This window comes from Cataglyphis hispanica, chromosome 5, assembly GCF_021464435.1.
Source record: "Cataglyphis hispanica isolate Lineage 1 chromosome 5, ULB_Chis1_1.0, whole genome shotgun sequence".
NCBI lineage: Eukaryota > Metazoa > Arthropoda > Insecta > Hymenoptera > Formicidae > Cataglyphis > Cataglyphis hispanica.
In genome coordinates, this window is record NC_065958.1 from 7,539,057 (window position 1) to 7,552,171 (window position 13,115).

The 13,115-nt window shown below is 36.2% G+C and overlaps 1 protein-coding gene and 1 long non-coding RNA gene across 2 annotated transcripts in view; one reads left to right on the forward strand and one right to left on the reverse strand.

Moving 5' to 3' along the window:
• The window catches only part of LOC126850028 (homeobox protein aristaless-like), a 106,891-nt gene extending 100,023 nt beyond the window's left edge, over positions 1-6,868 (forward strand). Inside the window, exon 4 of the mRNA XM_050592622.1 lies at positions 3,721-6,868. Within this exon, the coding sequence (XP_050448579.1) occupies positions 3,721-4,299 (579 nt within the window). The 3' untranslated portion in view covers positions 4,300-6,868. The remainder of the gene's footprint in view (positions 1-3,720) is intronic.
• The window catches only part of LOC126850085 (uncharacterized), a 106,359-nt gene extending 95,846 nt beyond the window's left edge, over positions 1-10,513 (reverse strand). The window contains exon 1 of the long non-coding RNA XR_007687487.1: positions 10,469-10,513. This is a non-coding gene — a long non-coding RNA (uncharacterized LOC126850085). The remainder of the gene's footprint in view (positions 1-10,468) is intronic.
• Positions 10,514-13,115: the final 2,602 nt, after the last annotated feature.

Consider the following 13,115-nt stretch of genomic DNA (forward strand, 5'->3'; position numbering starts at 1 on the left):
TTTAACGATGCCAGGGGTCTCTAATCTCTTGTGTGTCTCTAGGTGAGATTCCAAGACGAGCGGACGGCACACGCGGAACGCGCACGTTTGGCTCGGATGCCTCTTCTCTTCGGATGACAAAAATCGAAATACAAATATCGAGATTGTACTCGATTATTACGCAATTATTATTACGTAAATCTCGCGTTTAAATTCATCGTAGATTCGTTCTTTTACAGAATAATTTATTTAAATATTGTTACGAATACGACGTCTGAATTTGAAAAGTTTGAATCATCGATCTATCAACTGTACATATGATAAATTAAATATAGTATCATTATTAACTAGAATTTTTGAGATAAAAATGAATCTTGATATATATAGAGAAAAAAGAAATATGACAATAATATTTTACTGCTGCTGAACAACGTACAGCAATTAATAATCTCTTTTGGAATCAATAAATATGAAAACAAAAGTTGATAAATTTTAAGAACGAAAGCTCTTCAATTTCATATTTAAAATTGTCGACATTATTAAACAGAACAATGTTACTTCAATATCGTTATTTTTTTAAATCCATAATAATGACATATTACGAAAAACGATCGCGTAAACGAATCTTAGATCTGAATATCAGGATGGAATTTGAGATCGAGCAAACCGATCGAAATCATTTTCTCGATACCGAGCTACCAGAAGAGAGACCGACGGATCTCTCTCACGGGATGCACTCGCAACCGCCGTCCCGTCGTCGGTGAGAGCCGATGATCGGAGTCCGATCATCAAATCGCAGAGTCATCGGGACACACGTTTATCCTCGTCCGCGCGATGACGAGGCCGCTCCGTGACGAACCGTATTGGGAGTGTCTACATCTCCCGGCGGTACTTTTGATTCCCAAACTCGTGATGCTGCCGAGAAACCGGAGCCGACAATATGAAACACGTAGCTGTCCGATTCGGCGCCGGAATCCCGCGAATGCCGATGGAAAATGAGGCGAATCTCTCTCTCTCTCTCTCTTCATACATGGGAAAAACAAGCGAGCTATGTAAGGTCTCGTCTATTACGCGACTTCGTAATCGATGAAAAGAATAAAAAGGAGAGACATCAATATCGCTATCCATGTTCTTTATGTATTTCTGTATTTTTTAATAAAAATAAATATAAGAATAAAAAAAGATTCAAGAGAAGTATATAAAATATTTAATTAATTCATGAAAAAAAGTCATCAATTCTTGATACATAAAAGAATAATTTGTGTATGTGATAATAATAATAATTACTTCATCTTGATTGAGAGAAGATTCTTGATGACTAAGTATTATTACAAGAAAGAATTAATAAAAAAGCGAACAAGATTAAGAAATAAGACAGATACATAAATATATGAAAATATACCAAAAAATGTGAATAGCTGCAAAAGAATGAAATTCGTGCAATAAACGATGTGAGTTGAAATTTAATCCATAGTTAAAATCGCATTGAGAGAGCGAAGAAACTTTGTAAAAGAACTTGAGAGATCGCACTCAGAGCGGTAACACGAAACATCTCTCGGCGGAAATAATCACCGGAAATGATAAACGATCCCGGATAGTTTTCAGAACAGATAGTTGCTCCTTGAAAAGTTCTACTCGAATATGTGACGTAACGAACGGCGCGTTTATAACTCTACGATCGTATTCTACACAATGGAAACGCGATGATACAAAAATGCCGCTGGAATCACGGCAGCTGCCCGCGCGCGGAGAGATTGGATAAGTTGAATTGTTGTCCTAAATCGCTCGTCATTGCAATCTGTCACGAGACATTTTTTCTCTCTCTCTCTTCCCGGCGCGACTTGATATTAAAACGAAATCGGCGATACGTTATTTGCGCACGGCATAAAATCGACCTAACAACCAGAGATAGGATGGTAAACACAGCAGGAAAAAGCGGCGGAAAAAGAGAAAAGAGGAGAGAGAGAGAGATACGATACCGGCGAAGGAACGAAAAGGAGCGAACTTCCGTTGAACTGATTAGATGCTCGGGTCTCTTCGGAGAAGACTCGCTGGAATGAAATGGAATGGAATGTGCTGGAATCCGGCGGACGCGTATCACGAACAGTTCGTTCGCGATCGTTGTCAATTTTCCATTTAAACGAGTATCAAAACTAGATCCTTAGATTTTTTAGAGGTTTTACGCTCTGATTTCCGTTTTGTTCGCACAATTTTATGAATACATTTGTCTTTCGCAGAATATTCAATAATATTATTATATCTTCCACATTAAGTGACAAAAACATTTGTAAAAATATTTATAATATTAATATTTGATTATTTTCTTATTATATTTTTATAATTTCGTAAAAAACGGAAAAGAGTTTTATATCACGTTGAAATAAACATACACTGTAATTGATATATTAAAGTTTTAAATTTTTACTCAGCTTCATAATTTATATTACTATTCCTGCCAATTATGTTTGTCAATTAAATATTGAATATTGCGTATTGCAAATAAAACGATTTAAAAAATAAGTACGAAAAGCTAAAAAGGCTCTCATTGTATATGTATAGTAATATTAATATGGTATTATTATATATGAATCTCTTATAACGTTCTCCTCACGTTTCATATTTACAAAAATATATACATCAAAAATTGATCTTTACACGCAGCAATCAATTCCGAGTATCTCGAGTTGTCAGAAATGAAAAGTGGGCCAAGCGATTGCTAACGTTTACAATAACGTTAATAATACATACGTTTTCAACAACCGATATTTTGTCGATTTTCGAGCAGAAACGTAAAATTCAGGTAGAAAGACAAACAAGGATGAAAGAGGAAGTAGAGAGAAAGGAAGGTAGAAAGAAAGATGCAGATGAGTAGAGATCTCTGCCTCGCAGCAATGTTCGGTTTGGAGCATCGACGTTTTTTTTAATAATACGGTACTCTTTAACTCCTCGAGGAAGAAAAGAATACGTCACTGTAACCAGAATTCGAACTCTCGCGGATCGTTTCTCAATAACTTCCAAGGAAGAAAGTACCTATCTACTACTGACCTGGAATTTGAATTCGAAGAACGACTTTCTTGAGATGTCATTGACAACAATCTATATTTTTACAATTTGTTTGTTGTAGATATTATATAGACTCATAATAAATAACTGTCAATTGTTAATATGAAAAATTATTAAGTGTGTTAAATATTTGTATAACAAATATATGTATATTATTTGACTTTTATTGAAAAAAGTAAAATTTATTTCGATTATCGAAAACGACTATGTATGGATATTATATTGAAATAAAATTAGCTCTTTTCTGTTTTACACAAGTTGATAATTAAAAATAAAATACTAATTATATATTTCAAATTTTATTTAGTATTTTATCATAAGTATTTAAAAACTGACTATTATAGGAAATATATTTAATATTGAAAGATATTTATAATTATTTTTTTTTAATCTATAAAAATATTTATATAGCAGAAAGCGCGCTGTTGAAAAAGCTATTAATCAATAAAAGAAAATGCAAATTGCTCATTTTTATTACAATCAAATCGCGATCGCAGATAAGCAGGTGATGACTAAATATATCGTTTTTCCCATTCAAAATATCGATTGTGCAACGCAAAGAATTCCGAAGACCGCGGAAGGAATTCTTCCGGGCTCCGACGTTATCGTCACGGCCTGCTAAGAGCCTTCCACGAACGACACGGCGCCTAATCAGACCGCTCGCTCATCTCGTTTCAGGTCTGGTTCCAGAACCGACGGGCCAAGTGGCGTAAACAGGAGAAGGTCGGGCCCCAGGCGCATCCCTACACGCCGTATCCACCACCGTCGGCGGTCGTGGCGCCGACCTTGCCGAACCCCTTCGCCCACCTGGTCACCTTTCCGCACAGGAAGCCCTTCGACGCCTTTCGCTATCCGCCGCTGGGTCACGGCCCGATCCTCCCCGGTAGTTACGCCGCTCATCCCTATCATCGGGCTCCGCCGCCGTTGCTACCGCCCGGTATGCCCCTGCCGTACACGTCCGCCGCCTCGTTTCAGAGTTTGCTGGCGAACATATCGGCGGCGCAGCGGCCGAAATTGGTGCGTGGTTCGCCACCCCCGCCGCCGCCGCCAGCCCCCGCGATTGTCTTGTCGCATCCCTCCGTGGCGCCACCCCCGCCACCACCAACGGCCACCTCGCCGCAGAGCTCGCCTACGGGTAGCGTAGGTCTGCCGGATATTGACAGGAGGACTAACAGCATCGCCTCCCTCAGACTGAGGGCCCGCGAGTATGAGCTACAGCTGGAGATGTCGCGTAAGAATGGCGATCTTATAAGTTGAAACGTCGCGCATTAAATGCGGCAGTCAGCGAGTCTGTCTTAAGTCGGTTAGGTTCTGGGCGGTCGCGGATCTCGGCGGGACCGGACAGGTTTTATACAAAGAATGTCGGCAGGTTGAGTCAAGAGGATGAGCTCGATATACCGATGGGATTTTCTTATCGACATTCAAATCAAAATTCGACCAACATGACGCGCGGTCCGGACAAAATTTCAAAGTACACATTTTCAGCCGAATGTCGTAGAAAAGTAAACACGGAAAATGAAATATTTAATTATATACGACAATTTTAAATCATGTATGTACATATATGTATAATGTAATATGTATATGTCACGTTGGCCAGATTCTGACTCGAATGTTTTTTCGGTCGATCTGTTATCGATTATTGCGATGAATTTATGCAATCATGATTTTGTGACAAATGAAGACTATAATCATTTTGATAAGCAATTGTATATAGCAAATGTTAAGCACGTTTAGCAATCGGAGCAATTTTTTAGTATCAAAAAAATTATATGGATCGTGAAAAGCTTGTGATAATTTCCGTTATTTCGTCAGCAAATTTTGTTGTTAGAGCTGTAATACAATTTTAATGTTTTTTTTTTTCTTTCAATTTTGTATTGCAAGAAAATTGGCAGAGAGAAGTTAAAATTAACATAACTGAAATTCTCAAATGTGCAGGATCTCTTAATGTAATAAAAATCAAAATTAATATCTTTAAATCGATCAGAATCAAATAATCACAAATAAAATTTGTAAAAGGACAAACAAAAATAATTGTAACCATCTCTTCTTTCAAACTGATATCTAAGATTCGAGAGAATGTCATTGTTTACTTAGAAAAAAATTTATCGTGATGTAATTCCGCCAATTTCTTTTTATTCATCATTTACGACATCAGCTAACGCGAAACCGGTGATAACAGGGAACACGTGCAACACGAATAAAAGGAAGGAGTAAAATTACCGTTACTCTCATGTGTTATACACACCATACTGTATATAATTTACAATATTCCGTATGCGTGAGGGAATTGATAGAACTGTGCAAATCAGGGGCCACGCATGCGCGTATATCGCTGAATCTGTTTCACACGCATCGAAAGGTAAGTTTTCTAATTAGTTCATGTAATCGGTAATTATCTCAGCTTCTATTAAGGCTAATTTCATATATGTATTGTACGACGAATTTATATCAAGGGCAAGTGTTTGGTGTGGAAAAGAATTTCCACGAAGCTAATCGACTTTGCCGAATTTTATTGTAGGACATGAAATATTAGCCTAATTCTAATTGTTAAATGTATGTGAAACAGATTTTATTCCTAGCAGAATCAAGTTCCGAGCTGTAAGATGACGGAAAATCACAAAATTAATTATTATTTTATCAAAAGATAAACGTAATCAATGTATATATATATATAATTTGCACGCATTGAAAAATATGTCAGCTCGTACGCTCTCTACTTTAAATTTAAAGTAGATAAAAGATATTATCTGTATACACTTTATATTCACTCACAAAATTTGAAAAAAAAAAAAAAATAATGAAATTTATGAAAATATAAATAATAATTAAATATTTACAGATAATTAAAGATTTTACAGCAGTTTCTTAAATCTGCTAGGACTAATTGAATTATGTGTGAATTGTCATTTTCTTCTCATTAGAAAATGACAGCGGCTCGCGTTTCCAAAGTGATCCTTATCTAAATCAATCATCGAAAAATATCCGTCCACTTGGAGATTATTCAGTATCATGGAAAAATTAAGAGTTTAGAGACTATCGAGTAGAAGCAAGAAAGAGGCGCTTTTTGTGAAATGGAAAATATCCGAAGATATATACGGTCCTTTCCGTCGCGATCGAAATGGTCTCGCACATCGTTGCTGACTGCGTTTGATCGGGCATCGCGTACAGCGCGTGGAAAGCGTGTATTTTATTTACTTTTACACGAAACATTATACATGTTTAGATAACGAGAAAAAAGAGAAAGAGATACTATTTATATATAAATCTATATATATATATATATATATATATATATACTTTATATATTTACAATTGAGATATTCTACGCTATTGCTATAGATTTTACAACTGCATAAGCATACTTAGCGCATAAGCCGATCTGTAAATAATTGTAAACGATCTGCGTGTCATTTTTAACAAGGGCTTAGAATTACCTGTCCCGTTTGCATAATGTACAATAAACGATACGTATGCGTAGCCATATCGATAGCTCGGCCACTTCTCGACGGCGTACTCACTTTCAATTTCTTCGTTGTGAGAGATTTTCAAAACGGCATTGATCTCGTTCAATTTAAGCGACAACCATAACAATCGACAATTGACAATGTGTCGAGCGTATGAAAGATATGTCGAGAGTGATAATCCATTTTTTACGCGAATTACAATCGAGATCGAGATCGAGATCGAGATTGAATAAACAACGTTATCGAGCTCCACCTATCTTATTTCTCAAACCGAAACAGACGCGTGCATTGTGTACTTAATCGTAATATTACCTCCTTATCTCTTCTATGCAATGAATAAATGACTATGATAAAACAAATGCATTTTTTACTAAACGATCCTTTTGTCACCAAAGATTGATTTGATAAGTTTATTTTTTTATAATTTCTTCTGTATTTTTTCCATTCATAAATTCTATAATAAACTTCTATAATAAACTTCAATTTTTTTTTTAGCAAAATTTTTTTATTTCTAGTTAAAAAAACGTTCAGTGATTAGTTTTGTGATAATAATTCATTTATATTCATTTAATGTATTATTAAAGAACCAAAAATATATAAAGAAAAAAATATAAATTTAAAAGAATAGAAATTAGGATATTTAGAATTAAAATTAATTACATTTTTGATATAATATATTGGAGATTGTTATCGAGTCAAATGTAAAAATCTTTTTTGCGTATAAATTTGGCTATCCAAAAATTACAGGCATTTAACCCTTGTTTCAATGCCGTCGTCTTGCCGCAAGGAGATATATGCGACGGATAGCGATATTAATTTACGGGCTCGTCAGCTTTTCGAAAAATACTCCATTAACTCGCACATACATTAAGTGCTCCTTCTCCTTGAAGGGCCGTGCTCGAGGAGTCTTCCGAGACTGACTTACGGCGAGTAATTCGCGACTGGACACGCCCGGCCGACGAGTTATTTAAATATTTTACAGTTTAATGGAGTCCCGAGCCCCATTAACGGGCGTCAGCTAATTAGTAACATATCCCGGCGTGCAACAGCGCGCGAGCATGCTCTCGAGGAGGGCCACTAACGATCGGTCGATAAATCGAACGTTCGCCGACAAATCGATTGGCCGATCAGGCCTGACGTGTAGCAACGAATTAAAAACATTTTAGGTTGTCCGAGATAAAGTACATATTTTTTTATTCTTGATAAATGGCGTAAAAAAAAAAATTGCTCGCTAAAAACGGATTACATTGTCGCAGGATTTTACATAATTCATGATTTAAGTACCAAGGGACATAAAAATGATTTCAAATTTATCAAAGAATTTGTCATTACAATTAAAATAAAAAAATTAAAGTTTTTTTTGTTTGTTTATTAAGCGCGTGTAGTCAATCTCATGTAGACAAAATTGCAATAAAACGGAATATCAAATGATAGTTTTTTTACTGTTAAATTTCGTGAGAACTAAACGTGCGATGGATTTTAATGATATGCCACGAGAGAGACAATAGTATTCGATTCGAGAGATTTCGCGTTCGCACAAAACTGTTAAAACTGTTAAAGCGAGTTTGCGGCGGTCAAATCTTTGAATTCTGTCGGAAAATTTTTCATTGGATGCGATAATAAATTTGCCGGAAAATCATGATATAGTGGCGGTTGATTGAGAAATGGTATTAGGAATCGGACGTTAATGCTTGGGGAATTATGGGGTCGCTTTTATCGCGATATATCAGGGCTATTTTACGAGCGCGTCGTATGTATCTGAAACATTATTACGTGCTTTGCGATAATCTTAAATGAGTATCGAACTGCACGCTTAAATTACATATTTCGATTCTACATCGCTCATACATATCATAATTGCGCAAGTTCCAGGATATATATTGAAATGAAAGGTTTCCTGCGATTATTATGTATGTTTTATACATATGTATATATAATTCTATTGTTAAATATTACAGCTAATAAAAATAAGAGCTGTTTTTTACAGAAGAGCTGAAATAGATCTATGATATATAATTTGATAAAATTTAATTTAAGTTTCCAGAGTTTCTTTCTACATTTAATTAATTTATTCAAAGCCGCATTAATGATACAGTTTTGAGATATTATTTTTTCGTTACGATAAGATATGAATAATTGATTTTATTGAATAATCTCTAAATGCAAGAAAAGCCAACTGCTGGATTGTGCGGCACATAAACGATGGTAGCTGCCGATTCATTTCGCGATGTAGATGGTTATTAGGTGGCTAGAGCCGGTGTAAAACGTCGCCGTAATCACCGGTTACTAACTAACTGGCTGAACCCCCGCCCTCTGCGCATCCTACATCTCTTCGCGATGTGCACGCGCATATGTACGCGATTCGCCGATCGCCCCAGGCACCGTCGATACTGTTTACACCGTAGTAATTTGCTAATGGCCAGGCCGACACGATGAATTCGGGATCGGGTTAGCTGCGTGTTCTGCATACCGATCGACGCGGCGGGATCGACGACGCGGCCCGAGTGATCGAGGATCGATCACGCAGGAGGAAGAGGAGACACGCCTCCGACGATCGATCTTGCCGTTCCGTTCGCGTATTACCGATCTATTCCGGACCGTAATTTGCGTCGATTATCCTTTCGTTTACCGTGGCCGCTTATCGCTCCGGCCGATTTTCGATGATAACCGAAGTGATGAAGGCAATGGGCTCATATCTATTTACGTCACCGCTTGTATGCGTGCTTGTTTTTTTTTTTTCCGAATAAAAGTATATCGAAGATTGCTTTTAATCAAAGGGACACTAAAATCTAGCTCGTATAAAATAGATGCTATTTATTTCAATATCAAGATGTGAATAATTTTCGAGCAATAACCGATTAAAACGCTCAAGATTTTTATAAATTATGCTAAATGCAAATAGATAACGAAAGCTATTTCCTGTTCTATTTAAAATTTGCTTTAGAATAGCATTTTTTAGTTTAGTTATAGTAAATAGTTTAGTATAAATTTCCCGTGTTAAATAAAAATAGTTTGCATATCGATTTGCGATGACGTTGTAACAAGATCGACCTCTTAAAGGTATTGCGTTAATCCTCGGAATCGAGCGTTCAACGTTTCAGGAGCAACGCTTCGTTTAAATGCTGCTCGTTTTTTCTCTTTCTCGCTCTCTCTCTCTTTCCTTCTTTTTTTATATCCTCGCGCGCAGCACGCGCAAGGCTTTATCCGGTTAACAATCCCTAATTATAGGGTTCCTCGTAACTAACTCGGTTAACGTGGAAGGTCCCCCTTACAACCTCCTCCCCCCCCTCCCCTCCCCTGCATATCGCTCAGTACTCGCCTATCATCGCGATGGATGCAGATTAACCGGTCGTCCAAGATCTCTTTCGTAGCCTTCACTTTAACTTCCCGGCTTCCTTCGTTCAACGGCATTCGATTTCACGTATCCTGCCACACCACCTCTCAGGATGGACCGCCAAGTTTTAATAACTCGTTACAAAATTTGTTAAAAGCGAATATAAGGTATAAGAAGCATTGCCACAAGGTAAAAAAGATTTGATTTTGCAAAATTCATATTAACACTGAAGAAGTGAAGTATGATCTTGAAGATCGATTTTCTTTTTACCATAGAATAAACTTTTTTATTATAAAAATAGTCACGAGTTATTTCAAATTTATCTCATGTTTGTAAATAGCAAGAAATAGATCAGTTATAAAAAAGATAGATTTGCAACAACAATCATGACATGCGTTATTATTTTGCAAATTGTATTATTCTACAGATTTAAAGTAATAATAAATGATTTGATCATTTTAGAAAAAAAATTCAATTTTTCCACAAATTAAAGAATACTATAAATTATTTTTTTTAAATTATTTTATGGTAAAATAAAAAATCTAATCTAATATGCATTAAATGCTTAAATTCTTATTATGATTATTAAATTAAAAATGTATAATAAAAAATCGAATAAACTCACCAAATAAACTCGTCATAGTTCTTCTAGATATTTTGAAGAATATTCACGATCTGAAAGAAAAACATTACAATTAAAATAAAGAGACATGTATATATAATCTATTATTATCTTTCGAGTTTTCTGTTTTAATTTTGACGATTTATAAAATAAAGTAAAATTAGAAAAATTGCAAAATACATGAATTTGATTAAGAAAAAAAATCAATTATTCAAATATTCTCTGTACGTGTTCAATATGTGTTCAATAGAATTTCAAAAATATAAAACCAACAGAAATATAAAGCTCCTTTGCATACGCACGTAAAATAAATTTACATATTTGGAACATTTTATATTTTATATATCGCAAAACTGTAATTTTGTCAAAATTGTTTCACGGAATATCGTGTGCGAAATATATTGCGGAATTTTAAACGAAATTTTAGAGAAGTAATATAATGTTAAATTTTATATCTTCGAAGAATGAAACATACCGTTTATTTATGATATATTAATAATTTTTTCTTTAAAATTTTTAGAAACATTCATTTAAAAAAAATCTATTTGAAGTAAAAATAAAATACATACTAATAAAACATAATTTAAATATTCAACAATTAAATATTAATTTTTTTTATTAAATTGAATTAATTTAGATATAGCACATCCAATTTACTCGAACAATATTTCGACATTAAAACTGTCATAACGCTAGTTCCATATATAATTATTTATATATCAAAATTTTTATATGCATGTAAGATTTGATAATATCAAACTACATCTGACTGATAATTTAAATTAATATTATTATTAATATTATTGTTTTCAACAGATTTTTTAATTAGAAAAAAAACTGTAGAAACTAATAACTTAATTACTCTACACGCATAATCATATTACGCGCATACATATACAATATAAATCCATATGTTTAAGAGCCATCAGATTTCTCGACGTATATCCACAAATACATACGCATCTCTACCGAAATTCTCTGGCCGCTTATCTCGTAATAAGACCCAACGCCTTCTCCTGCTTCGGGATCCAGGAGAAGACAAAATTGACGACGAGGAACGGGGTCGGAGGTACCGGACGGGGAGAGAAGGTAAGCCGAGAAAGAGAAAGAGGGAGGGAAAGAGAGAGAAGCCGAAGACTTGGAGATGAGGGATGTACGGCGTGACGGTCTAATTGAGGCTCTCTTGATTGCATTTACACCGCCGCGCGGCCTCCCGTATATATCCCCGGGTGTATCCGTACAGAATATCCACCTTCCCCGACGGATCCGCGCATAGAGATCACTCGTACCTTTCTTCCTCACTGTTGTTCTTCCCCGCCCCTTCACCCTTCGTCCGTCCACGTCTTTACCTTCCCCTTCCTCATCACCGCTTGCATCATCGTACCTTCCATTTGCACTTGACTGCAACTTGCTCGCGCCATCTCTTTCAATCTTTACCTCTCTTTTTCCTTTCTCTCTCTATCTTTCTTTTCCGAAGAGCTTCGAAGGATCGTTCCTTCTCTTTCGCCAAGCAGTAAATCGCCACACCATTATATAAACGCGCTCATCGACATCATTGCTCGAAATGGTCCGAAACCTTGAGTAGAAATGAAACGAGTAAACAAGAGAGAGAGAGAGAGAGAGAGAGAAATGAATACAAACAATAAGAGGGAGAACCGCGTATTATAGAGATAATTTGTCCACCTGCGCGTGTAACAATCTCACCTGATCCGTCCACTATCTCACGATCTTCCTCCTTTGTCCCCGTCGACCTCGTTCGTCGCAAGCATAGGCTTTTATAAACGGAAAGCCTCCGCTCGAGTGAGAAGGTGATACAAATCGGAACTCGCTGTTCTTTTTCAATGGACGACACTCGTTGGTTTATTTATCGCTCTGAACATTCGGCACATCGAAAACCTATGAATTCGCGACACATATACACGTCGATTGGAAAAACGACTAATTACGATTATGCGAAAAACGAGTTGATTGCCGCGATTCAGTTTCGCTTCCCGATCGAAGTACTGCCTTGCTCAATCCTTTATTTCCACATTTATTCACTCGCGGCTTCGAATTAATGTGACACGATACTCGTGTCAATTCGCCACTTCACATGACATTCGTTGTATTCGCAAATACATATATCGGACAGGTAAATCACGCGAAACACGGCGAGCGCTTTTGCCGAAACGCAGGACACATCCGACGTCCGTTACGCGCGAAACGATACTTGAGTTTTCTTGAGAAAAGTTTGAATTACGTCACACGGCGATGCCAATCGCTGATAGGTGCGTAGGTAGCGTCGCCTAGTTCGCTCGACACATGAGGTGCCAACTGCAAGAGATCCGCGTACTTTGAGAATTTTTTATGTTACAAAATTGTCGTTATATGTTTGAAAGTTTTCATAAATTACAGTTATAGAAAGTCATAAACTGCCCTTATTTAATCTGCATCATTCTTTCCTAATGTGCGTAGATTGTGTAAAACATTCGTGCTTCCTATGCTTCAAACAGAAATGTAAAAAATACTTCAAAACTCATAAAGATGACAAAACGCGGTCACGTACATGCGTTTCATTGGCCAATCAAAACAACCATATCTTCGTCCCTGATTGGGCAATCATAAATATATACGGTCAATGACAAAGTGCATCTTAATTATCCGTAAATTC